Source organism: Gekko japonicus, unplaced genomic scaffold (assembly GCF_001447785.1).
Source record: "Gekko japonicus isolate JY-2015 unplaced genomic scaffold, Gekko_japonicus_V1.1 scaffold269, whole genome shotgun sequence".
Classification (NCBI taxonomy): domain Eukaryota; kingdom Metazoa; phylum Chordata; class Lepidosauria; order Squamata; family Gekkonidae; genus Gekko; species Gekko japonicus.
Genome location: NW_015168659.1, coordinates 647,578 through 673,243, shown reverse-complemented (window position 1 = coordinate 673,243; position 25,666 = coordinate 647,578). Strand labels below are relative to the sequence as shown.

At 43.8% G+C, this 25,666-nt stretch overlaps 1 protein-coding gene across 1 annotated transcript in view; it reads right to left on the bottom strand.

The window, feature by feature from the left end:
- Nucleotides 1-25,666, bottom strand: part of ARHGAP40 (Rho GTPase activating protein 40) — a 56,572-nt gene that overhangs the window by 4,805 nt on the left and 26,101 nt on the right. The window contains exons 2-13 of the mRNA XM_015415245.1: nucleotides 23,864-24,066; nucleotides 19,356-19,576; nucleotides 15,094-15,169; nucleotides 14,558-14,718; nucleotides 14,277-14,442; nucleotides 13,328-13,419; nucleotides 13,117-13,194; nucleotides 11,846-12,005; nucleotides 10,427-10,509; nucleotides 6,014-6,220; nucleotides 4,337-4,477; nucleotides 1,888-2,048 (exon numbers count right to left, since the gene is read on the bottom strand). Coding sequence (XP_015270731.1) covers nucleotides 1,888-2,048; nucleotides 4,337-4,477; nucleotides 6,014-6,220; nucleotides 10,427-10,509; nucleotides 11,846-12,005; nucleotides 13,117-13,194; nucleotides 13,328-13,419; nucleotides 14,277-14,442; nucleotides 14,558-14,718; nucleotides 15,094-15,169; nucleotides 19,356-19,576; nucleotides 23,864-24,066 — 1,749 coding nt within the window. The remainder of the gene's footprint in view (nucleotides 1-1,887; nucleotides 2,049-4,336; nucleotides 4,478-6,013; nucleotides 6,221-10,426; nucleotides 10,510-11,845; nucleotides 12,006-13,116; nucleotides 13,195-13,327; nucleotides 13,420-14,276; nucleotides 14,443-14,557; nucleotides 14,719-15,093; nucleotides 15,170-19,355; nucleotides 19,577-23,863; nucleotides 24,067-25,666) is intronic.

Sequence of the window (25,666 nt, the reverse complement as noted above, 5' to 3'; positions counted from 1 at the left end):
CTGCTTTGGCATCTTCTCCTTTAACCTGCATCAGTTTTCATTATTTTCTGCCAGTAACGTGGTGTCATCAGCATATCTCAAACTGTTAATGTTTCTTCCATCAATTTTCTCTCCACCTTCATCTAAACTAATCCATCTTTCCTTTTGATATGTTCTGCATATAGGCTGAACAGAGAGATAAAATACATCCCTGTCTGACACCTTTGCCAAGGGGAAACCCTTCTGTTTCTCCACATTCCGTCCTAACAGTCACCTCCTGACCAGAGTATACGCTGTGCATCAAAAACATCAGGATTTTGCGGCACACCCATTTCTTTTAGAACCAGCCTTAGCTTCTCACGATCCACAACAGTCAAAAGCATTTTTGTAATTTATGAATAAAAACTATGCATCTCTAAACCCAACTTCCTTCCACGGTCCTTGAAACACAAGAGAAATAGCACTTAGTTAGGTGAGATGCTGGAAGAGCCATGAATCGATGGTCCCAGCATGGTTTTTCTTGATAAATAACAGGTGTAAAAGGCCCTTATTCAGAATGAGCCTGCAGTGCTGGGAGAGAGCTTAACTCCTCCCCTGTAAGTTTTTCCCAAATCCAAGTGTCCTCTTCCCATAGCTGTTGGCCCTATTGAGTTAAACTTTTTTTTGCCATCAAAAAGGGTTTTCAAGGAAAGAGACATTGCCTGCTTCTGTGCTATGACCCTGATATTCCTTGGTGGTCTCCCATCCAAAACCTAACCAGGGCTGACCATGCATATCTTCCACATCTGATAAGATGGGGCAAGCTTGGGCTACCCAGGTCAGAGTGGGTTGATCATGCAGGTTGCTTTATAGTCCTTGTATGCTTCCCAAAACTGAGCAAATAGCAGCTCAAGCAGGAGAGGCTTTAGGTTAGGAAATATACCCCCTCCTCCTCCAACTCTGGTCCAAATAATGCACCACAGGTCCACTCACAGATCATTTAATCCCCATATGGTTAAACTCTTACCTCCTCCTCCCTCCACACATACTGCTTATTGCTATCCAACCTGATAGTTAAAATCCTCTTTCCCAAGCCCATTGTCTGTACCACTTTCTGCTGAGAGGGGGTGGACGGGGACAAGAGACAGGGCATTTTCAGTATCTTGGCTTTGGAATGCCCCCCCACCCCGATGTTTGCCCATCACCTTTTAGGCTAAAACTTTCTTTTTACCCATACGAGGGGTTCCATCTTTTAAAACTGTTTTTATGGCTTGCTTCTACTCTGCAGACTGTTTTATCAATATCATTATACGCAGCTGAATAATTCAGCTGCATTATCAGCAATTTTTTATGTTTCTGTTTTTTTATTATTTGATTGTATTGTTTTTACTTTGTAAGCTGCCTTGAACAAGTGTCTGAGACGTGGTATAGGAATTCCCTATGTAACAACTCCCAAGTAACACAAGACGATTAAAAAACCCCTTCAGTCTGAATTAAGTTAAAATTAAACAGCTGGGGGGTTATTTTGGAAAAGAGATTCAAGAGCCAGAAAATCTGGGCTTTCTGTTTGCTGCCACTGACAATGTTCATAAATGCAGTATTCCGAAATAGTCAATAAAGGCATAATTTTATGGAAAGGTAGAAAAGTGATTCAAATAAATAAATCATGCTCTTGTTCAGGACCCCTAAAAGGCATATGTACAGTACAATCCCATATCATAAGTGTTTAATTGCTATGGCTCCTCTGAGAGTATCCTGGGAACTGCTGTTTGGTGAGGATGCTGACCATTTCTTTTGCAAGCAACCCCTAGTTTCACCTCCCAACACCAGTTCCTAGTTTTCAGTCAACGCAGCTCTCTTCACACTGCAGACGCAGGAAATCAGCACGTAAAGCCAAGCTGTGTTGACTTAAAGCTTAGTGACTTTTACCATTTGATGAGATTGACCGTGTTGACAATATTCCAGCCATTCTGACAGAGGTGCTTCTGGAACTGCCTCAGAACATCAGCAGCTTTGGTCCCATTGTTTAAGTGAACCTCCAGAGAGTCCTTCAGGAACAGGGAAGCTTGGACTTTCACTGTCTTGGACGGCTGAAAAATTAAGGAGGTGGCATGGGGGAGGGGGGAAGAAACACACACTGGTAAGGAAGTGAGGAGCACGCACAGATATAATACCATACGGGGGAAACGGGGCATTCATGCTGAAAGATTCTCATCCCTGAGTATCCACTATGTGTATGCATGTTCCCTCAGATTCCACATGACGGATGCAAAGTCACGATTAATATCAAATGATCCCTTTCGTCATAAAGCTGGACATGTGCTTTGACTAGGACTAGACTAAAGAAAGATATGCAGGGGCGCCCTCTGGTGTCTACATATGAGAAAATTCCTTTGTTGCAAGCAAAACTTGCCTGGTTTTAAAGGGGGAAGTATATAGACATATTTCAGGCACTTCAGAAAGTAGAGAGAAGGCAGCTAGTTGGTCCAGCTCACCCTGTGCAAAGAACTAGGGGCCTGGGAATGTAAAACATCCCAGTGAAAGAAACTCAGGAAAGGACTGGATTTGGGAAAACAAAAAGATGGGCCTCACTGCCCTTCATCTCAGTACCAGCGTATGCATGGACATTTCCAGTTAGGTCTACTTCACTAACAGAGGAAAGCACAAAGAACAGATTGGCCATTTCATGCTTGGTCCAATCCCAACTCTGAAAAATACGGGGATAGGAGAATTTGAGGAGGATCTGACTCACACAGCCAAAAGCTGTGCTTGCCTGTTACACAGAGGTCCATATTGCAAGTGTGATTTTAAACTGTAAACTTGCCTTGTATGCAATGGCAGAAAGGCAGTATACAAATGTTATCAAATAAAATATTTTGATTTGCATTTGAACTCTGAGACTTAACAGGACAGTGGCGTAATGAATCCAAACAGAGGGCTGGACTCCACCACAGCATTTTGGCTGATGGAAGGATTTCTCTTAGCAGAGTGCAAGTTTCTCGCCTCCCACTGCAGCTGCAGTCCCCCTGTTCTTCAGGAGCAGCAGGAGGGGGTGCGTGTGAGAGAAAACGGCTGACAGAAATCCTTCTGTCTGTGGAAGTGCTCAGTGGGATCCAAGCCAGAGTGTGGAGATCAAAGTAAAGTGCTCTCATTACAACAGAACTCACAACATGGGTTTCTTCTAGAACATACAGTAGCAATAAAACCCAGATAGATGCTGTAAAAGTGTCATGATTGCTTCATGGCACAGGCAACAATTTAGTTACCCTGAAATTTCAGGATCCATCACTTACACAAAAGAACGTGTAAATCTGTGACAGTAAATACATACTAAGAACTCAAAGTGCTTCACATTATCTCAGAACTCTTTACGGCACTCCTGTAAAATACATACTCTTTGTAAAGTTGAGTGGCAGAAACAGAAATTTGCCTAAGGCCGGCCAGTGAATTCCTGACCAAGCAAAGATTTCCAATGGGAATGTCCAGCTTGGAGCCCCTGGAGGTCATCTCAGACGCTCCGCATCTTAGACACACATCACTAGAACGGTTAGGAAATCTACCTCACAGGCTTGCAAAAATCAGGAAGCCAATAAGGTTAGTTCATGCCTGTATTTTCAAGTGTGAGACGGCACACAGATTTAACCCCACTGAATCATGATGGTGTTTTCCCAAGAGGATGAGACTCATCAGGAGGTACATGGTGGACACAGGAGAAATCCTCAGACCCCAGTTCACGTCCAACTGACCAGGTAGGGCCAAAAAACAAGCATATTAGAAGCATTTGTAGTTTTTTAAAAATTGTTGCAAGGCCCTGATCTCGACTGGATGTATGGCAGCCCCAGGAGCTTTGCCCCACCATGCCGTTTAAAGTGTAGAAATGGCCAATTAGCCAGCATGGCGTAGTGGTTAAAAGCAGTGGACTCTAATCTGGGGAACCGGGTTTGATTCCCCACTCCTCCACATGAAGCCTGCTGGGTGACCTTGGGCCAGTCACAGTTCTCTCAGAACTCTCTCAGCCCCACCTACCTCACAGGGTGCCTGTTGTGGGGAGAGGAAGGGAAGGAGATTGTAAGCCACTTTGAGACTCCTTTAGGTAGAAAAAAGCAGGTATAAAAACCAACTCTTCTTTTTCTCTTCTTCATGGGGAACAAGAGCACCAGGGGCCACTAATGCTGCATGCCTGATCCAGAGGAGGGCCTCACAACAATTTTTTAAAAAACTACCAGTTGTACTTTTGCCTTAAGTCACCAACATTCATATGTGAAACCTTGGCCACGTGCAGGTTTAGCACGTGACTACCAGGAACCTCGTCCCCACCCTTTAATAGCAGGAAAGCAATGGTGGTGACAAACAGTGGGCAACACAGGCTCTCACTCACTTCGGCATGGTTCTTTTCTGCCTTCTCCTTGTCCGTGTGAATCTTCCTCAACAGGTTTTTGATCCTCCTGTCGTAGAACTGGTACTTTCTGCTGCTACTCTCATTCAGCTTTCGCACTTGAGCAACCAAGAAAGACGCTACCTAAAAAGAATGGCAAATTATGAGAGCTGAGATGGGATACAGGTTTACATATGCTGCAACACTCTCACCACCTTTAAAGAGAATTGTGCTGTGAAACTTCTCAATGTACCCAACGAGGATGGGGAGGGAAACAGAAGGTATCCACACCAAGGTGTAAAAGTAGCAGCCTGATTCTGAACAAGGAGGGAGAGTACGATTGGCAGGCCAGTGATTTTGTCCCTGCTAAGCCTAGATCTGTTTCAACCCAACTTTACCCAGAGCAACACACCCCTGTGGGACTGCTACTTTTGTTATGCTCCACCTCCTCAATCTTTAATTTTAAGGCTCTCTCTATTGTCTCTAGCCTCCCCTGCAATGCTCCTCCAAATATTGGGCTTCTTTCTGCCCTCCTGATCCCTTCCCCTCTTCTCCTTCCAAGTCATTTCATCAAAATCCTTGTTCTTTGAGTCCAAACCTCAGTTTCACTGGTACTAGGGCCCACTGGTCCCAAGCTTGGACCAGGAATCAAAACTCCTGTAGGGGCTTTGTGCTTCTTTATTTTCAGACTCCTGCTAACCACCGTTACCCACTGAACACCTGCAATGCACCAGTGACTTCCATCCTCTCTTTACAGATTTTCAGCATTTTCACATTTTGCTTTTTTGTGGATACTGTTAATGGAGACAGTAAAAGTGTAAGGGTTGCCACTTTAAAAATGAAAGTCCCATTTTGACTAGGGGTGTGCAAAAAAACAAAAAATTCGGCCCATTCGGATTCGGCTGAAACGGGCTGAATCAATTTCAGCTGGCAGTAAGATACCCACATGTCAGTTTCGTCAGTAGTGATTTGGGAGTCACCAGCCGAATGTCAATTTCAGCCCCATTATATCCTATGGGCCATTGAAGTCAATGGCGAAAACATAGGGTATATTCTGGGGGCTGGAGGGGAGGGGGCTTGAGGGAGAGACTCCAAACTCGCAGGGTAGCTGCTGGAGCCTCTCCCCAAGATACCAACCAAGTTTCAAGAGCATTGGTACCAGGGGGTCAAATTTTACGGGCCCCCAAACAGGTTGCCCCTATCCCCTCCATTGTTCTCTATGGTGGGGGGGGAAGTTACTTTTTCCTACCATAGAGAACAATGGAGGGGATAGGGGCAACCTGTTTGGGGGCCCGTAGAATTGGATCCCCTGCTCCAATGTTCTTCAAACTTGGTCGGTATCTTGGGGAGAGGCTCCAGCAGCTACCCTGCGAGTTTGGAGCCTCTCCCTCAAACTCCCTCCCCTCCAGCCCCCATAATATACCCTATGTTTTTGCCATTGACTTCAATGGCCCATAGGATATAATGGGGCCGAATTGCTACCGAAATTCGGCGGCAATCCAATTCAGATTAGACAATCTGAATCGGCCTCCAGTAGCCCGAAAGGAGGCCATTTTTGAGGGTGCATTCGGTTCAGATGAACCAAATGCACATCCCTAATTTTGACAAACAAGTCATCTTCTGTTTACAGATGCAAGAAACTCAGATGCTCTAATTTCAGACTCATTGGGCCTAACTTACAGTCCAGAGCAAATCCTGATAGTGGATCATCATCCGCACAATATCTGCCGCCCCTTCCGCCAGCTGTTTCTCCTTCCCCTCTGGGATCTTGTTCGGCAGGCCCTTGTGCATGAAGAGGTTCGGAGCGATAACTGTGGAAACATTCCAAAGAGACATCTTGTTCTTTTTCTCTTTGGAAACCACCAGTCTCAGGAACTCCAATAGAGCCTGGAAGTGGGCGAGAAAGATGTTCATGGTCAAATTTAATAGCAAGTTTTATCTCTCTTACCTACAGGGAGTTTTTCCTCCTCTCCTCTCTGTTTTCCATCATGCAACATCAAGGACAGAATACACTCTAGTGGCTTTGTATGAGGTTGATATTCTATTGTACAACCTGTAATTTGACTTTTAAGACAATGCTTCATTTATTTATATAATTTTAACTAAAGAACCTTATTTATGCAAACACATTACAGATTCCCCTGAAGAAGCCTGTTGGTGAAACACATATGGAATTTTAACTGAGTAATAAGATATATTTTTACTTTATTTTGCACCATCGGCCTTGGCCTTATTTTTTAAATCTCAAATTAATAGCAAGCAGCAACTAGTCAGCTTCAGCTTTAAAAAAGTATGACAGCATCTCTCCCCCCCACATATGAATACTTGCATCAGCATGAGATTCATGTCTTCTGTACGGCAGTACCTGCTGTTTTAAGACTGCAGAACACATGGCACATTAAGAATGTTCTAGTGTGAGGGCACTAGAACACTCCTTAACATAGACCCCCCCATGGGAAATTTGTAAACCTGACCACCCCTATTTGCAAAGGCAGCCTTTTAGTCTACAGCCATGGCAGTATGGCAAGGGATGACCAACAGCCATTTTAATCTATCTAAACGGTATCAATAATGAGCTCAAAGCTGGACCAGCTTATAAACAAATAATTTTTATTATTTTCTGATACAATCAACATAATATTATACATACAAGAATAGTTAAGAGTAGGCCTCTTAAACTTGGCTCTGATGATAGTGCTGCAAAGAGACAACATCCACCTGCCCTAATGAATTATAAACATACCTGCTAGGTAGCAATTGTATGTAGCATGCTTACTCCAAGTCTGCGTCCTGGCCTGCATGAACTATGGAACACTAATCTAGTTCATTTAACAGCTTGCCTCTCGGATCCCATCTAGATTCTTTCCCTGGGGTACATCTGCTCAAAACTGATATCCAAGACCAAGCATTTATTCCCCACCTAAGTGGTGGCACCTCCCATTGGGTTTGCAGACCCCAGCCCAGGGGCCTTCAAGTCATGCCCTGTGATCCTCAAGTGGATCACAGATATCCACTTGCTGGGCTGCAAGCTGCCATAGGAACTGCCTTTATTTCTGCATTTTTTTGGACAGACCTGCTGCACATAAGTAGAGACAGCAACAGTGCCATGCCTCCTCCCTCTCTACCAGGTCACTTGGTAGTAAAGAGGATTCTTCTTAGCACAGGAAGGTTCAAAGACCACCTCCTCCTCCTTACCCAGTAAATGCTCTCCCTTGGTTCCTTCTCTTTTCACTGCCTAGCTCATCAATTCATCCTACAATCTAGGCAAAGGGAGGATACTCTGCTTCTTGGGACATAAGAAGTTTTAAACGTGTTTTTAATGTTTTGTTCTAATGTGTTGTTTTTACCGTCCTTTGGTTCTGGAGGCCTGGGAGAAAGGAGGGTATATTTTAAATAAATAAAAATAAATAATAGTCTGGACATGTGTGGATGTTATCCTTTGCCTTCATTTTTGTCTCCCAACAAGGCCTACCCCAGCCATGCTCAACCCACACGAGTTGATTCATATATGCTCAATGCGCACTTGAAATGCAGAGCTTCTCCAGCTCCAATAGTGCGGTCCTAAACCTGGCTCCTTCTTTTCCATATGATTTTCTGGCCTCCCCTGTTTATGGCCCCTTCCCAGCGCCTTGCTGTTTTTAGATAATACTATTGGGCACTGGAGTTTTCCGGAGTACCTATATTCACCTGATATGAGGTATAGGGTTTGTTGTTATTGTTTATCGTGCCATCTACTGTTTCATTGTTTTTAGTGTTTTTATTGTTTTATGGATTTTATGCTATAAGCCATCCTGAGCCCACTTGTGGGGTAGGGCAGGATATAAATTAAATTAATAACAACAACAACAATAATAAATATGCTCACAATCAGCAAGTTCCATACTGTAATCAAACAGCCAGTCCTTGAGCATTTAGAGAGGATGACTATGGTTAGTAAGAGCCAGGTTTCTCAAGAACAAGTCCTGTCAGACTAACCTTATCTCATTTTTTGAGAGAGTTACTACCTTGTTGGATAAGGGGAATGCTGTGGGCATAGTTTAACTTAATTTTAGAAAGGCTTTTGATAAAGTTCCACATGGCATTCTTGTTGTCATTGGTAAAACATGGTTTGGATCCTATTACTATTAGGTCAATTTATTTATTTATTTTTAAGCCCCCGGAGGGGATTTTTTTATTACATTTTCTAAAGACTACAAACTACAATGAAAATCAGGGAGGGGAACATCTACATCTAGGGAGAAAGTAAAGATAACCACTACTAACTAAAACCCCAAGAATAGGAGATCATTACATCAGCTTATATAAGTATTAATCTTAAATGCTAATAGTACATTGAACATAGTCGATTAAGCTAAGTTATTTATCTTTTTTACCATTTTTAAGTGTTTAAAGAAAACACACCAAGAGCATCATTTATAACAAATGCTTCAAGACACCAATCAGAGTTCTTCAGCCTTCACTTTGTTTTATCTTTTCTAATCCTCAAATGATATTCTCGTTTAGGGGCTGCCGCCCCCTTTTCTGAAGCAGAGTCCTCATCGGAGGGCACAGAGTCCTCTTCGCCACCTGTCTGTCCTGGTCCCTGCATTGTTCAGTATCTTTATAAGTGACTTGGATGAAGATATAGATGGGATGCTCATTTAATCTGCAGATGATATTAAACTGAGAGGGGTAACAAATATAGTAGAAGATAGAATCAAGATGCAAGATGACTTTGACAGGCTGGAAAACTGGGCTAAAACTAATAAAATGAATTTCAACAGAGATAAATGTAAAGTTCCACATTTAGGGAGGAAAAATCAAATGTGTAATTATAAGATTGGGGAGACTTGTCCTGGCAGTAGTACACACAAAGAGTCTAGGGATTTTAGTAGATCTTACACTGAACGTGAGTCAGCAGTGTGATACAGTAGCTAAAAAGGCAAATGTGATTTTGGGCTGCATCAACAGAGGTATAGTGTCATAATCATGCAAAGCAAAGGTATCATTTTACTCTGCTCTGGTTAGACCTCATTTGGAGTACTGTGTTCAGTTTGCGGTACCACAATTTAAGAAGGATGTTGGTTCCCCTGGAGCCCGTCTAGGGGAGGAAAACAAAGATGGTGAGGGGTATGCAGATCAATTCTACAAGGAAAAGTTGAAAGAGCTGGGTATGTTTAGCCTGGAGAGAAGATGACTGAGAGGTGATATGATGGCCATCTTCAAGTACTTGAAGAGTTATCATATAGAGGATGGAGTGAAGTTGTTTTCTGTTGCCCCAGAAGGTCAGACCAAAACCAAAGGACTGAAATGAAATCAAAACAACTTCCTGACAGAGCGGTTCCCCAGTGGAACAGGCTTCCTTAGGAGGTGAACACATGAAACTGCCTTATACTGAATCAGACTGTAAGTTCCTCAAAGCCAGTATTGTCTACATAGAGTGGTAGCAGCTCTCCAGGGTCTCAGCCAGAGGTCTTTCACATCACATACTGTCAGATCTTTTAACTGGAGATGTCGGGGATTGAACCTGGGGTTTTCTGCATGCCAAGCAGATGCTGTACCACTGAGCCACAGCCCCTCCCAGGTGGTGAGCTCTCCTTCTTTGGAGGTTATTAAGAAGAGGCTAGATGGTCATCTGACAGTAGGCAGATCATGTGTGGGAGGACAGGAAGGAATGAGTCAGTGCTTTGTTCTCATGGCCCTTTATTACATGCCCAAAGTAATGCCAACCACCACTTTGGAGTCAGGAAGGAATTTTTCTCCAGGCCAAACTGGTCAGAGGTCCTGGAGATGTTTGGTCTTCCTCTAGGCATACAGCAGGGGGTCACTGCGGGGGTAGTTGTGAATTTCCTGTGTGGTGCAGGAGTCGGACTAGATGACCCTTGAGGTCCCCTGCAGCTCTATGTTTCTATGTCACCTGGGGGTTAAAGGTGATTCCCAGGTCTGGAAAGGCTGAAGACATGTCTGCATGCATGCATGGACATGCTCTACTAATGAGTTTTGGCCTCCTTCCTAATTCAGAGACATAGAAATTGCTCAAGTCATGGCTACCCAAATAGTTACATGATAATGTTTCCAAGATAATGGATTCTGTAGGAGGTGGGAGCTTATTACCTTCAAGGTGTTTCGGTTGGGCTCTGGCAAAATCAGAATAAGCAGATTTAGAGCTTGCAACCTCTGTTTCAAGTCTCGGATATCTGTAGTGGAGAGATTAATCCAAATTATACATCAACATGATTTTTGTTCCTACAGACAGCTAAACTTTCAGGAGCCACAATAGGGAACTCCAGGGAAAATACAGGAAATGCAAGAAAATTTAATTTTAGATTACTGAATTTCCTGGGCAACACAAAGGAGATGAAGTTATACCAACCAAGCTATTTCTGATGGGACTTTGCATGTCCAAATCCCTCTCCACAAATATAAATGTCTGTTAGTTTTACATCCCAGCAACAATATCAGTTCTGGGATTTTTTGGGGGGGAGGGGGATGTTACAGTACCCCCAGTTCTGACGCCCTTAGCCTGGATGAGGCAGGACATGCTGAGAATTCTCACATAATCTTCCTGGAGTGTGCTACAGAAAGTGAGAATGGCAGTCCAGGTAGGGTGAGGTCTTTGCTGGTCTGGGTCACTCTGGAAGATTTCCTACCCAACAACAACCAAAGGCAGCACCATGCAAGCAAGCAGGTTGCTGCATCTCACATTCACTTGCCAGTTTGGTGTAGTGGTTAAGTGTGCGGACTCTAATCTGGGAGAACCGGGTTTGATTCCCCACTCCTCCACTTGCACCTCCTGATGTGACCTTGGGTCAGTCACAAGCTCTGGCACAGCTGTTCCTGAAAGAGCAGTTTGTGTCAGAGTTCTCTCAGCCCCACCCACCTCACAGGGTGTCTGTTGTGGGGAGGGGAAGGGAAAGGAGTTTGTAAGCCACTCTGAGACTCTAAGTGAAGGGCGGGGTATAAATCCAATCTCTTCTCTCTTCTTCTCTTCTTCTCTATAAGATTAATCTTCTGTATGCACAGTTGGCCAACTTTCCACTAGTTCATTCAACATTCATTTGACATACATGAAGCTGCCTTATACTGAATCAGACCACTGGTCCATCAAGGTCAGTACTACAGACTAGCAAGAACTCTACAACTCTTCAGACTAGCAGCAACTCTACAGGCTCTACAGCCTTTCACATCACCTACTATCTGGTCCTTTCAAATGGAGATGCTGCCATTGTACAAATGTTTGTGATATTCGAGCAGTGAAATGCACACAGACAGCACCATGCACAGATGTCTACTTTAGAGGGAGCATCAACCACATCTCTCTTGCTTTATTCCCTATAGAATACTCATATTTAGACTTAGAAATAATTCACACACCACCACTTAACTTCTCCTTCACAGTCAAGCAAGGACTTTGACCTGGGTCTCCCCTTTCCAACCACCACATCACAATGACCCGCAAATGAGCCAGAAAAGTAAGACAAGGGGCTAGTGGTCAAGATAGCAAGAGGCCAGTCTCTGTGGCCAAACGCTCACTCTGCACAGCTGCGAAGGCAGGCAAGTATTCTGCTGTCAGCAGAGGAGTCGGGAGTTCCCGGATGAACCTCTTCAGCAAGCCAGACACGTCGTTCTGATGGACCTCATCCCAGTGGAAGAAGCCAGAATAGAAGCTGCTTTCTAGCTTCTGTTCCAGACTCTAAAGAAAAAAAGGGGAGGGGGAGAGAAAGGGAAGTGACCTCCTAGTCGTGAGAAGATAGCAGAGTTGGCGTAAGGGTTTTTAAAAATAAAGCACTGCCCAAAAAGAAAACAAGCAAAAATATAACTTCTGCCCTTTGAGTCAAGACACACACACACACACACAAAAGGAGAGGTCCTCTTTGCTTGCAGCCACTCCCTTACAGTTTAGCTAGAGCCACTATGTTTTTAAAACAACTCCTCCTAAGTACTGGAAGCTACACTGAACCTTCCACTTTTAATATGTTGTCGAAGGCACTGATCAGATGGGAAAACTTATGAAAAAACACAACCTACAAACAGTATTCAGACCCACCAGAAAAATACAACAGATGCTACGATCGGCAAAAGACAGAAGAGACCCCCTCACTTCTGCAGAAGTATACTGCATACCATGCAGTTGTGGACACGTTTACATCGGGACCACACAGCGTAGCATTCGGACAAGAATAAAAGAACATGAAAGACACTGCAGACTTGGCCAACCTGAAAAATGAGCAGTGGCTGAACATAGCCTAACTCAAACAGGACACAGTATTTTGTTCCAAGACACTGAAAGGTTGGACAACACTTTCAATTACCATGTCAGATTACACAGGGAAACCATTGAAATTCACAAACATAAAGATAATTTCAACAGGAAAGAAGAGAGTTTAAAAATAAATAGAACATGGCTTCCTGTCCTGAAAAACACAAAAGGCTTTACATCAGACAATAGCACTACAGATAAGATTAGAATTTCAACAACCTCCTCAGGAAGCAGGAAACCTCCTCAGGAAACAAAAGAACCTCCTCAGGAAAGCTTCTCCATTAGCATGTCCATAGCCTGGGGAACTCCTACAAGACAATGACTCAGCCCTACCCACCTTCTGGAGTAGATATAAATTTACTGCCTACCATTTTCTTCTCACCTAGACACAGAGAGTATTCCATCTTTCTGTGTTTATACCTCTGAGGATGCCAGTCACAGTTACTGGCGAAACGTCAGGTTCTACAATGCCAAGACCACAGCCACACATCCCGGAAAATCTACAGCAACTTCCACTTTTAATTTTGAGGAAAATAAACTGTACCTTAATGCGGGTCTGTGATCCTGAGACTCTCAGGATTCCTTCTGTGTCCAGCCCCCTCTTTTCCAAACATGACAGCAACTAAGAAGCAAAATACAAAGAAGGTCATTAAATCTGCTCTCCCCCCCCCAAAAAAAAAGGCTCTGCAACAAAATCCAAGGTAAAGGAGCATTTGGACAGCAACAATAGGAAGTATGGAAATTAATTAACTTACTGCTTGCAAAATCAATGGAACTTTGGTATTTGGGAGGAGTTTTTGATCATTTTCTAGCAGAGTGCCAAGCGGTACCCCAAAGAGCTTGTTCTCTGCAATGGAGGATAAGATGTTATGTCACTCAATCAAAATGAAACTCAAATGAGTGATCTGCAGTATGACAAAACAGAGCAGCATCAAAATCATTAGAGTGAATTGGCATAGTTATTATCTTGCAACAAGGGGGACAACGACTCTGTATGGTGGTTCCCAAATGGTGCTCACCTGGAATTCTTGACCATACACCTTACAGTGTACCAGTCTATCAGTGCTTCCAAAAAGTAAGAAGAAGAAAGCGCAGTCAAGTCACAGTGACCCCATAGGGTTTTCAAGGCAAAAGGTGGTTTGCCATTGCCTGCTTCTGCATCACAACCCTGGCATTCCTTGGATGTCTCCCATTAAACCAGGTCCAACTCTGCGTAGTGTCCAAGATTGGGCTAGCCTGGGCTACCCAGGTCGTGGTTCCCAAAAAGTAGTTCCCCCAAGAACTAATGATGTGAAAAACCCTGAGACTCTGAAGATTAGTCCAAACTGCTCTTGCTAAATACATGGTCTGACTCAAGGGAAGGCAGCTGCATACGTTTGTGGCTGGCAATGAATGCAAAACCGCATCGGCCTCTCTAAGTCCTGCTTTGTTAGCCACCATCAACAGGGCTCCAGAGGGGCAGCCTATAAAACCTCTTAAGGGAATAAAGAGTGACAAGCAGAAAAACCACCGGAGATTCATTTAAAGGTACATGTGAGGCTTATCGCCATTAGATCTGCTGGGATGGGCACATCTCCACTTTAAAGAAGACAACATCCTAAAGAAGACTTTCAAATCTGACAGTCCACCAATTTTCCTTCTTGTTAGTTTGATCAATGACAGGAATCACCTGAAGCCAAGAATCCAACTAAAAGGAGAAGGTACCTGTTGCCTTCCGTTTTACTGCCTTGTTTCTCTTCAGCTCTAAGCCTAGGACATCACAAAGCGCAGTTAGCTCGATAAGTGCTAATGTGGGTATCTTCTTCATATCCTGTGGCGATAAATCTCCTATCCTGGTCACTCCCAGCCTGCCCTTCGGGATCTTAAACTTCTAACCCAAAAGGAGGAAAAGAAGAGCTCAGCACGACACTTTATGGTTAGCATTGACAACATTGTCATGTCTAAAGCTCAGACAGAAATTCAAAAGGTGTAAGAAGAGGTCTTACTGGTAGAGAACTCTCATCCTTGATCCGTCTGGATTCCCTTGGGAATGAGCCTTTGAGCAGGATAGCTGCTTGCTCTGAATAAGCAACTTCAGTGCTGAATATCTCTTCTTTTCCAGAGCCCCTCAATGGAGATGGGAAGTCTGGGACTCCAGTTGTGCCTGCTAAAACACAGTAGTTTAGAAAAGGAAGAAAAAACACAAACGACGTGAGATAAACTTGTATACACGACAACAACAAAACTCAATCTGAATATATTAGCAAGAGCTGAAATACACCACAGCCCTCATACTCAGTTTACAGTCCTTATCCAAGGGATCACAGCCCAGATCAGCCCGTTTTGAGAGCCTATGCCACTGCAAGCAACTAACACATTTTATTTACACACAGACAGACTACCCATATACAGAACACAATCACTGCAGTTTCTTTCACACAGCTGCCAAATATTTCGGTAGGAAGAACTACTTGGCATGGAATCCCAAGCTGATTTCTAAAGAATATATTTCTTCTGTTTAACCACAGGAAAGCTTCCTCACGTTTCTGATTGTTGTTGGATGACAGAGATCTGTGTTGCAATCGATCGATTTCTGAGCCCGGCTCTGGTGCAGTCTCCTAGACAGGGGACAGAAAGAGAACACACGTGAAATCATATGCTGAGGAACCGATATCATAGGACAGGATAACTAGATGTAGAAACTACAACAATGAACCATCATTTGTGAAGAGGGGAAAAGCCGCTTTTATTTATGAATAAATCACTCCAGTGAAACTCACTACACTTTTTAATATTACATTGGATAATATAAGTGCTCTGTTTGAACACACACGAAGCTGCTTTATACTGAGTCAGACAATTGGGTCTATCAAGGCCAGCATTTTCTACTCTGATTGGCAGTGGCTCTCCGGGGGTCTCATGCAGAGGTCTTTCAAAACACTCACTACATGATGTTTTTAATTGTAAAAACTTGATGACTGAACCTGCGACCTTCTGCACACAGAACAGACACTCTACTACTGAGCCACAGCCCCTTGCCATGATGCTAGTTCGGTCAGTGAAAGCTCATTCACACATGCGCGTACATCACGAGACTACAAAACTCAAGCGACACCATTCATGCATGAACAGATCTTTAAGCTGCAGTCCTAAGAATGCTTTCCTGGGAGTAAGCCCTACGGAACAAAAATGGGATTTACTTCTGAGTAGACTTGCTTAGGATGGTTAAATCAGGGGGGAAACCCAACCGATAATCTGGGAGAATCAAGGTGCCTGCACTAAGTTTCTTGCTGCTTCACATTGTTTTGCATGTGACTGTCCTAGGTAATCAGTGCCCTATGAACTGCTGCCACTCACATGGGGTTTGGCATGGTCAAACTCAACACAGCCCATATCCCAAACACCTGCTTTTTGGAGGGGACAACTCTATTCCTCACCATCAAAATGGCTTCCAGTTGTCAATTATAATGATTGCCAGGCAGAGGTTAACAGAAGGAGGAGGAGGGGGAGGAGGAAGAGGAAGAGGTTGGATTTATACCCCGCCCTTCACTACCCAAAGGAGTCTCAGAGCGGCTTACAAACTCCTTTCCCATCCCTTCCCCACAACAGACACCCTGTGAGGTAGGTGGGGCTGAGAGAGCTCTGACAGAAACTGCTCTTTTTCAAGAACAGCTCTGACAGAACTATGGCTTGCCCAAGGTCATCCAGCAGGTGCAAGTGGAGGAGTGGAGAATCAAACCTGGTTCTCCCAGATTATAGTCCGCACACTTAACCACTACACCAAACTAGCGAACAGCTAGACTAATTTTTATGACACAGAAGCATCCAGGTACACTTTCCCATGAAAAAGATGACTAAGGTATCTAGCCTTCCTGAAAGGCTGAAACCCTAAACCTGCAATTCCTAATTTCAATGTTGCTCCACTGCTAATAAAAAAGCACTCTTCACCTACTTGGGTCGTCCTACTATTATTAGTAGTAGCCAAGGCTTAACCCAGGAATTCAGGACAAGATTTCTGCTAAATTCTAGTTCAGATGTACTAGTGAGCTGAACTCAATACAACAGAACAGCTGCATCTGCTTATTCACTATTTGTGTCTCAAAACATGAGAGGGGAGGCTCTGCTTTTTACAACAAAAGGTGCACAGGTGAGAGGAGCTGAACTATCCCCTGCTTTACCTTCCCATGCCCCCTGAAATCCTTTTCTTGCCAGTCTTTTTCATTTCTGCTATTAAAGACGAGACAGGGTATGGGCAGGGTTTGCTCCATCAATACAACTTGGCCTTTTTCATGTAAAAGACACATCTCCACCTTCTACATGAAAGGGACAGACACGTGAATGATTCACACAGCTTCTCTTGTTGCGTCTAGCTTGGCTGGCTCTCTGCTGCATGGCTAACAAAGCCTCCAGGGTGAAAAGCAATCCAGGCTGAGTCAACAGAAGCAAAGTGGAACTGTCTGACTCAGAGAGAAAAAGTTTTACTGCTTCTTTTCCTTAAACAAGATCTGCAGAAACTTCCCAGTAACTTAGCAGATATGGGCCACTGCACAACAGGCATGCCACACAATGTGAAAACAGGACAGGCTTCCCAGCAAGCTCTGTAAAACCACTGAGCAATCAGGGTGTGCACAAGGGCAAGAAAGGCTAAGCTGGACCAGCAGGTTGCTCTGACAAGTAAAAATAGATCAGTGGAGTGGGAATGGAAGGAAGGTGGGGGTGTCAGGCTTTGAAGAATAAAGCAACGCCACAGACAAGGATACTACTAAGAAACCTTGAAGTGTTTTGATGGCATTTAAGTTTCAGATCACAGCCGCAGTCAAACAGATCAGAATATGATTCTGTGCATACAGCTAGCTTCATCTATTCCATCAGCAGAAACAAATTTAAAGCAAGCAGGGCTGCAGCTACTAGGACACATGGTTGTTTTTTGAAACTACTTTCGTTGAGGTGTATGAGCAGAGGAGCAAAACACGAGGATTCAAGACAAGCTTGTCTTTCAACACTAAAGCGGCAGCTCATTTCAGTACTGAGGGTTTGACACTCTGCATATTTCAGTAAACAATAGCTTAACTGATCTGCAGCTGTTCAATTAGCTCAAAATTCTCTGAATTGGTTCAGTCCTAATTCATATATTTCCATTTTACTCTATCACATCTGGACTTTCTTGGACGGCAAAATCCTCTGATCCCGTCTCCTCCTTGCATTTCTCAAAAACCCTTCAAGACAGCAAAACTGAAACTCCTCACATGTTACTACATTGGACAGTAGTGTCTGCTCTAACAGGCTCTCTAAGGTCTCAAACAAGGATCTTTCCCAACCTTGGGTATCACAGATATCCAACACAGAGGTTGACCTTGAGCCACTTCAAGGCCTCAAACAGAAGTCTCTTCCTGCATTACTACCCAAGACCCTGGCAAATGGAGATACCAGGGATTAAAACCTGAGACATTATACGAAGTATGTGCTCCCATGCTGAGCTATGACCTCTCCCTGGCCTTTTTCATCTTCTGTGATTCACACTTACATATACACACTTGCATGCAACAGGAAGAAAGTGCATGTGTGTATACAAGCATGCAGTCTGAACCTAATAAGCACTGCAGTTCTGGTCTTCCAGTATTTTGCAGTTTTAAGCATAGTATTATTGTAAGTTAGAACACTGTTCAGTATTTACTGGGTTAATGATGTTTGTTAAGTCACATGTTTGTTTGTATCCAATCTGTTTAGAGAGCTAGAAAGCCCGGTAACTTCAGATCTAGTTTGTTGTTCTGATTGGAGACTAGAGTGCTAAGTATGTATGTATGTATGCAGGGGTCTTGTTGTAGAAAAAGAGCTGCCGGAGCTCATTAGCATAACTCATTAGCATAACTTATTTGCATATGCCACGCCCCCTGACATCACCGGAAGTGACAGAAGGCCACACCCCCTGACATCAGTAACTTCAGATCTAGTTTGTTATTCTGATTGGAGACTAGAGTGCTAAGTATGTATGTATGTATTTATTTATTTATTTATTTATTTTAAGCATTTTTACCCCACCCTCCCCGCGAGCGGGCTCAGGGCGGCTTACAAGGGGTGCAAGCCCATATATAAAACCCAATAAAACAATAAAATCACAAAGTATTAGCATTTTATGGCTCTTTGTCCTGAGCAAGAAGAAGAAGCTTGTCTCCATTCCTTTTTCTGCCATGTTCTGTCTAGCTGTAAGAATGTAGGAATATAGCTCTTTGTTATTTTACATCCTGTATACCTTTTCCCCATGCTAGGTTGTAGTAAACTTTTATATTTTAAACACACCATGGACTCTGACTCTTTAATACTCTGCTGAATGCTGATTACTCTGCTGATTTACTTTAAAATTAAAAAAGAATAACCCAACAATTATGAACTCCTGAAATTCCCCCTTGTAACAGGTAGAATATTAGAAAATTTGCTACGATCATTAGCTATGCCTTCTGGTTTCCCTAGGACAACGTGCATACTGGTTTTTGTCCTGGTTCAGCTTTCTTCTTACACAAAAAATACCCCCCCATCTTAAGGATTCTTGCAAAGCTTCAGTTAATTGTTAAAACAGTAATGGGGGGGCAGAGAGCAAGCAAGGGAAGAAGGCCCACGCTCACTCAGGTTATAGGAACCAGCTCTAATTGTGGATATTGGACAACACAACAAGACTTAATAAGACGCTTTATGAGAGCTTATTTTACTTCATTTTATTAACTCAGGATCTAATATCGCCACAGAACAACAAAGCTGGTGGGGAGGAGGGGGGAGCTACTATGGACGGAAACACACAGAGGAACGTACCCCGGAGCCAACCACTCCAAAGATGTCTCGGACATCACGGACGGGCTGCTTGTTCTTCTTTCGCCGAGAGCGGGTGTAAGTATCCAGTCGTCGCTGCACAGCCGCAGCCTGGGTCTTGGTCAGAGTGGAAAGCAGGACGATATTGCCGTTCTCTGTGGTGTGGTCCCCAATCAGGTCTGACAGCCCAGCGTCTTGCAGCCATTCGGCTTCCGCTTCCCCCTCTGAAAGGCAAGGCCAGGGAAACCTCATGAGAGCTGCAGCACACAGAGTGGATTATAGAGGCAAACATAGGACCCAGATCTTGAACAAGCCACACATGCAGAACCTTGGTTTATTTCCAAGGACTGGAAACTTGGAAGGGCTTAGTGAGCCATCCCGTCCAGGTCCCAGATCCAAGGCGGGGTTTTCTCCTTTATCCTGGGGAGGGTGCCACTTTTCTTTTGCCAAGAAGAAGAACAACAACAAGAACCCTGCGGCATACATATATGCATTTGCATACATATATGGATTATTGTAGAGATTTGAGACGATGATGTATGCACATTTTAACAACCATTTAAAACAGTGATTCTATAAAAATAGTTTAATTTATTAATGAAATCGTTTAAATATTATTTGCCACACGGTGCTCACTGATGTTCTTCTTGGTGTTAATATAGTTACACTGTGGTCCCTTCGTTTTTGTTTTGGATAAGCAAACTTTTCTTTTGCCAGCAAATACTCGGTGTGTTTGACAGCTACATGATAGACACAGTTTCCACAGGAGAAGATTTTCCAAGCATAGATATGTAGCGATTGGGACATGAGCCTGAGCACACAAAATCCTCTGTAAATGGAGGCGCAATACTTGCACTTTCCCCACTGAACAACCACCACTCCCTTCCAAGGAGGAAAGAGAGAGAGAGAGGGAAAGAGAGGGGGGGCAGCACTAATATCCCACAACCTAGCTAGTACAAGAGGCCTGGGTCAACTGGCAGAACCACCTCTTTTAGAGTTGTTCAAAGGCTACTAAGCAAGCACTCATTGAGGACAATTCATATGTGGAACAGATAAATACAAGATGTGCAAAAGAGGTCTCAACTGTATGGGCTACCAAATTGCATGTTTCTAGTAGTAAACTTGACATGGGAAGCGAGCAGGCCTTTCCAGAAACAAAACTCTCCAAGGAAATCCAGTGTTGCAAACAGTATCTCATCTCCCATCCAGGTAGTAATACAGCAGGGGGGGGGGTCAGTACCCACCAAGTACAGCTATGCACAGGTGTTCTCAAAATGACAGAGATCCACTCACCCATCCCCTTATGCACGGGGCATTTTCAGCCAGAGGAACAGAAGATATCCCATCAATAAATAACCAACACATTCTCAGAGAAGGAGAATAGACAACTTTTACCTTAGAAGACTGTTAAAGAAGATGGTGCTGCATAAGCTAAAAGCCTGATTGACAAATCACCAAGTCCCCTGTTGGAACCTTGCCTCTTTCATGAGGGACTTAGCTGGCCTTATGCAAGCTGTGCCATCTCAGCCTCATCTGCTCATCTGCAATAGGGGCATAAATTCAACTGACTGATTTTACAGTGCTATGCTCTCCTGTTGTACGTCCCCGTCTCCCCCCCCCCCCCCCGTGGAATTGGAAGGTTTGCTGTGATGAGCTTCCTCTGCTAGATGAGGAGGAGGAAGAGATGATTTCCCCTTTCTCTCCTGTGCCACATAGCATTTCATTTACAACACTCCCCTGATCCCCAGTATTGATTTCTGGTGGGGGGCACACAGGGTTGCAGGGAGGGGGAAGTAGGAATTATCTTCCTCTGCAACCGTGTGCAGTTCATAGGATCCACTGACCAAGGCATGCAAAGCATTTTTGATATTTTGCCCCCTGGCATGTCTGAGGTCTTGCTTATTGATTTAGTGTTCTCTCCATTTTTCCCCAGGCAACAAGGGCCAGAAGACACAGGATAATGGTGTGGGGGCTTATGCGTGCACTCATCTCTCTTGAGAACGGAATTTTATTCCTCTGAACTGCTTTCCATCTGCCATTCCAGTTGTGAACAGATGATTACCAATATATGACTTTGCACCTCCCCACGGATTAGCTATTGCTCCTGTAAACACTTCAATCCCACTCCAGGCACTTGCGAATCTGCAAAATATTTCTTAGGGCGACACAAGAATAAAGATACCAGGCTATCTGGAGTGCCACCTAGTGGTCCCAAGCAAGAACTAGGCAAACACGTTCTGCGCTGTCTCTCCAGCATGCCACAAGAGAAATTCCAAGCAAGCCCTTGTTTCTCACTTCCTTTTACAACAAACAAACAAGAGACAGCTGCCCTCTTAGAACCATTTTAATTTCTTCTCCTCTTCTGCCTAACCAGCCACATAGCACACCTTAGGGCCCAAAGTCACAGAAAATGACCTCTCAACAACTGGCATTCTGCTGAGGAAGAAACTGCCTCTGAATGAGTGACTCTGTTTTAAAGACAAGGGTTGTGTTTCTTTTTAAAATAAACGAGCAAGATTGTATGCCAGAGTTTCACAAGTGCAAATTTGGCATGTTATGGCCAAGCACAGCTTTTGCAAAACCCAGCTTATGTCTACAGAGGCTACGCATACGGTTGCCAACCTCCAGGTGGTCAAAGTATACAAACAGTGAACAATGACAAAAAATATATAATTTGTAATTTAATAACAATTAAATTTATGTAATGCAATTAATATCTCAATTTCTATGTACCAAAAATTCAACAATCTTTTAGTATCCCTTGAAATACAAGCTTCAAGGATTCATCCAATTAAGGGTGGGCAATAATTGCCAAAACATTTCTTGTCAGTGCTGCCACGATTTCCCACAAAGCAGCTGGTGAAACAGGCATTATAGCTGGCCGGTTGAAGTCATGTTTGTGAGCCTTGTGGAAACACAGAACGGAAGATAAGTCATCTGACAACCTCCGTCACTTCCAGCTTTCAACAAGGTTGAATCATAGCAAAGACATTTGATGGAGTTGGAATATATGGAGTTCACCTGCTGAATGAATGAATGGGACTGTACCAGCAGTTTATAAATGCCACTAAAAGATTGTTGAATTTTTGGTACATAGAAATTGAGATGTTAGTTGCATTACATACATTTAATTGTTTATATAATTTGTAATTTTTGTACTTTTCACAGTCTGTATACTTTGCTTGACAACCTGTCCCGTGATCTCTCTACTTTTGTAACCTCCAGGTGGTAAATGGAGATCTCCTGTGTTTACGACTGATCTCCAAAGCAACAGAAATCAGTTCCCATGGAAAAAATGTCTACTTTGGAAGGTGGACTCTATGGCATTATACCCCATTGAAGTCGCCCCCCCTCCCAAAACCCCGCCCCTCCTTAGGCTCCACCCCAGATATTTTCCAACCCAGGGCTGGCAGCCTGACCCTGATAGTTAATAAAATGTATCACCTTTAACAGAAGGGATCAAGAGAAGCCTGTGCATGTGTGCAAAGTGCTTTCATAAGGGGGGGGGAGAGAAATTCCTTCTGGCAGCTGTTAGCTACTAATAGAATGCTATTCTAGAACACACAACCCCCCTCCCCCACTACTTTCAAGGGCAGCTTTTCAGAAGGCTGAGAGTGCTACCCCTGCAAGAAGAAAGCTACACAGAAAAGTGCGCATGACTCTTTAGATCTCAGCTAGTATATGCAGTTGACCAGAGGCAGGATATTGGCACATTTATAGATCTTGTTTAGAAAAGAAGACTGCAACACACCTTTATTATTTTGTTTATCATTACAGCTGCCACCACCCCACATCTTAGAGAAGAAAAGAGAGGCTGCAGTTACAACTCAGTGGGTGCAATGCATACCTTCCAGTCACCGATTTGTGCGTGGAGCTCCATGCCCCCAGGGACCTTTGCCTTCCCTGATATTCCTGTGTACATTCAAACCTTTGCAGACCTTGGGCCAGGAAATCCAGGGAGGAGTCAGACACTGGAAGCAGGTCTCCTCTCATCGAACTCTATCCACATCTACTCTCACAACAACTGTCCTTTATGTTCAGAACACAGATTTGTCCACAGAATATGCCACTTACTCAAAGTTACTGCAGCACCTAACTAGACATGGTCCAGAAGACTTGTGTTTAGATTTTCTCTTTCTAAAAACCACTAGATATAAGCAGGAGGTCAGTGCAGAAGATCTGGACCACGGTGGTGGGGGGGAACATTAACACCTTCCCCCTGCTGTTTTCCTTACCCCAGTCCCCAGTGGGAGAAAGCCCAGGTATACCACCTGGATACTAATGGGTTCTTTTTCCACCATGAAAAATACAGTTCAGGGAAGGAAGCAATTTGCACAGGTAAAACAGCTGGGGCGGAGGGGGAACCCCAGCTCCAACCCCCCCCCCCAACCTACTCACTGATCCCTTGGGTCATGTCTAGTTTGTTTCCAGCCCTCTCTCAATTGATGAGCCCAATAAACTTTTTAAAATACATTATTCTCACAACCCCCAGAGTTACAGAATCTTCTTACCTTCTTGGGGTTTGACTTCCGTAAGATTGCACTCCTCAGGCTCAGATTCCGCGCCCTCTTTGATGCTTTCCACCTCTAGCCAGAAAGTGTCCATTGATAAATTGCCTGCCGAGGCCGACCTGGAATGCCAGCGCTCAGATTGCAGCGGCTCCGAGGAGCTCTTCTGAGCCAAGCGACTCATTTTGCAAGGGCAATTTCTGATGCTGAGAGAGAGAGAACAAAACAAGACAAAATGTTACATGCTCCAGTATCTGGTTTGACAATCAGAGGTACAGCTAGTACGTCAACAGTCTCCAAACCCAATTAACAAGGGCAACTATCAGAGAGAGAGAGAGAGATAAATGTCCTATTTTCTATTTCTGTTTAGTGATAATGCAGGCTGCAGGCTGAAAACGAGCCCAATGAATGACGCGAGCGGAGCCAGCAACAATGCAAATTTCCTCGTACTGTCCTTTCTATGACCTAAAAGGGAACACCCTTTGGAGTGTGCAGGCAAGCATCACAGAATCAGAGGTAAATTAACTCCATCACAGTAAGAGCCTCCCAAACATTTGGATGGTAACCTTTGAAATCCTAAAACTGTTAAAGCAATCTGGTTTGGCTTGATCACCCCCATTTTTTGCTTGTAATAAAAGTGCACAAAATGTTATCAGGACACACATCCACACAAAAAGAGTCTGGAGGAATCTTAAAGACTACCAGACATTGCACTGTTAGATTTGGATGGAAGACCACCAAGGAATATCAGGGTCGTGACATGGAGGCAGGCAATGGCAAGCCACCACTGAAGTCTCTTGCCTTGAAAACCATAGAGAGTTGTCATAAGTCACCTGAGACTTGACGCCGAAAAAGAGAAGATTTTATAGGTGAGATGCTTCATACAGTGCTTGAACATTCAACGTCCCACCTCTGATGAAATGGGCTCTAGACTATACAAGTTCAGGTACAACAAACCTTTGATATGTCACCAGACTCCTCTATTGTTTTCTCTGCAAAAGCCTGGAATTCAAAATGAAGCATCACTCATTCATGTTGCGTAGCTCTTCTAGACAGAGCAGCCACTGCCCCTCTTCTACGTTTTGTCAAGTGGAGAGGGTTAATGCTGACATTTACAAGTACCATTATCAGATGGAACTATACTTCCAGTGTTACAGGCAGAAAGTTCAACTTACATCCCCATAATTATTACTGATGGCTGCCAGTAATGCATCATTGCTTATAGCTTCTCAGACATTTTAAAGTAGATAAGACCTAGACTTTCCTCATCTGCCTCTCGTCCTCCTCCTGTGCACACATGCATGCCTGCTCTGGATTGGAAAGAAGCATCCTATTGAATCTTTCCCCCTGAATCAAAGTGACTCTTTGCAAAAGAAAGCATCTACGCAATTCCATATCCACAGAACAAGTTGCAGGTTGGGGTGGTGGTTTGCTTTCAGAAAAGAACAGAAGAAACGTTTCCCAACGAAGCACTTGTAGACCTGCTCTGAAATGTTGTGATTTTTGTATGAGCTGCCATTTTGTGAGCATCTCTCCACCCACTGAGCCACCATTTTGTGACTGATAGCTTCCAAGGCTCTTGAGAGGAGAAAAAGACTCCCAGAAACAAAATCTGTCCTTCCTTTATCTAGGGAGGTGGAGAAATTCACAGGCCTTTGCTGTGCTGAGAGATCTTCAGCAAGATGAATGTATTGCAGCTTCCTTCACACTGAGGTCATACTGCCCATTCAGATAGAGTTGCCAACACTGTGCTGGGAAATTCCTGGAGATTTTAGGCTACAGGGTATAATGCCATAGAGTTACGAT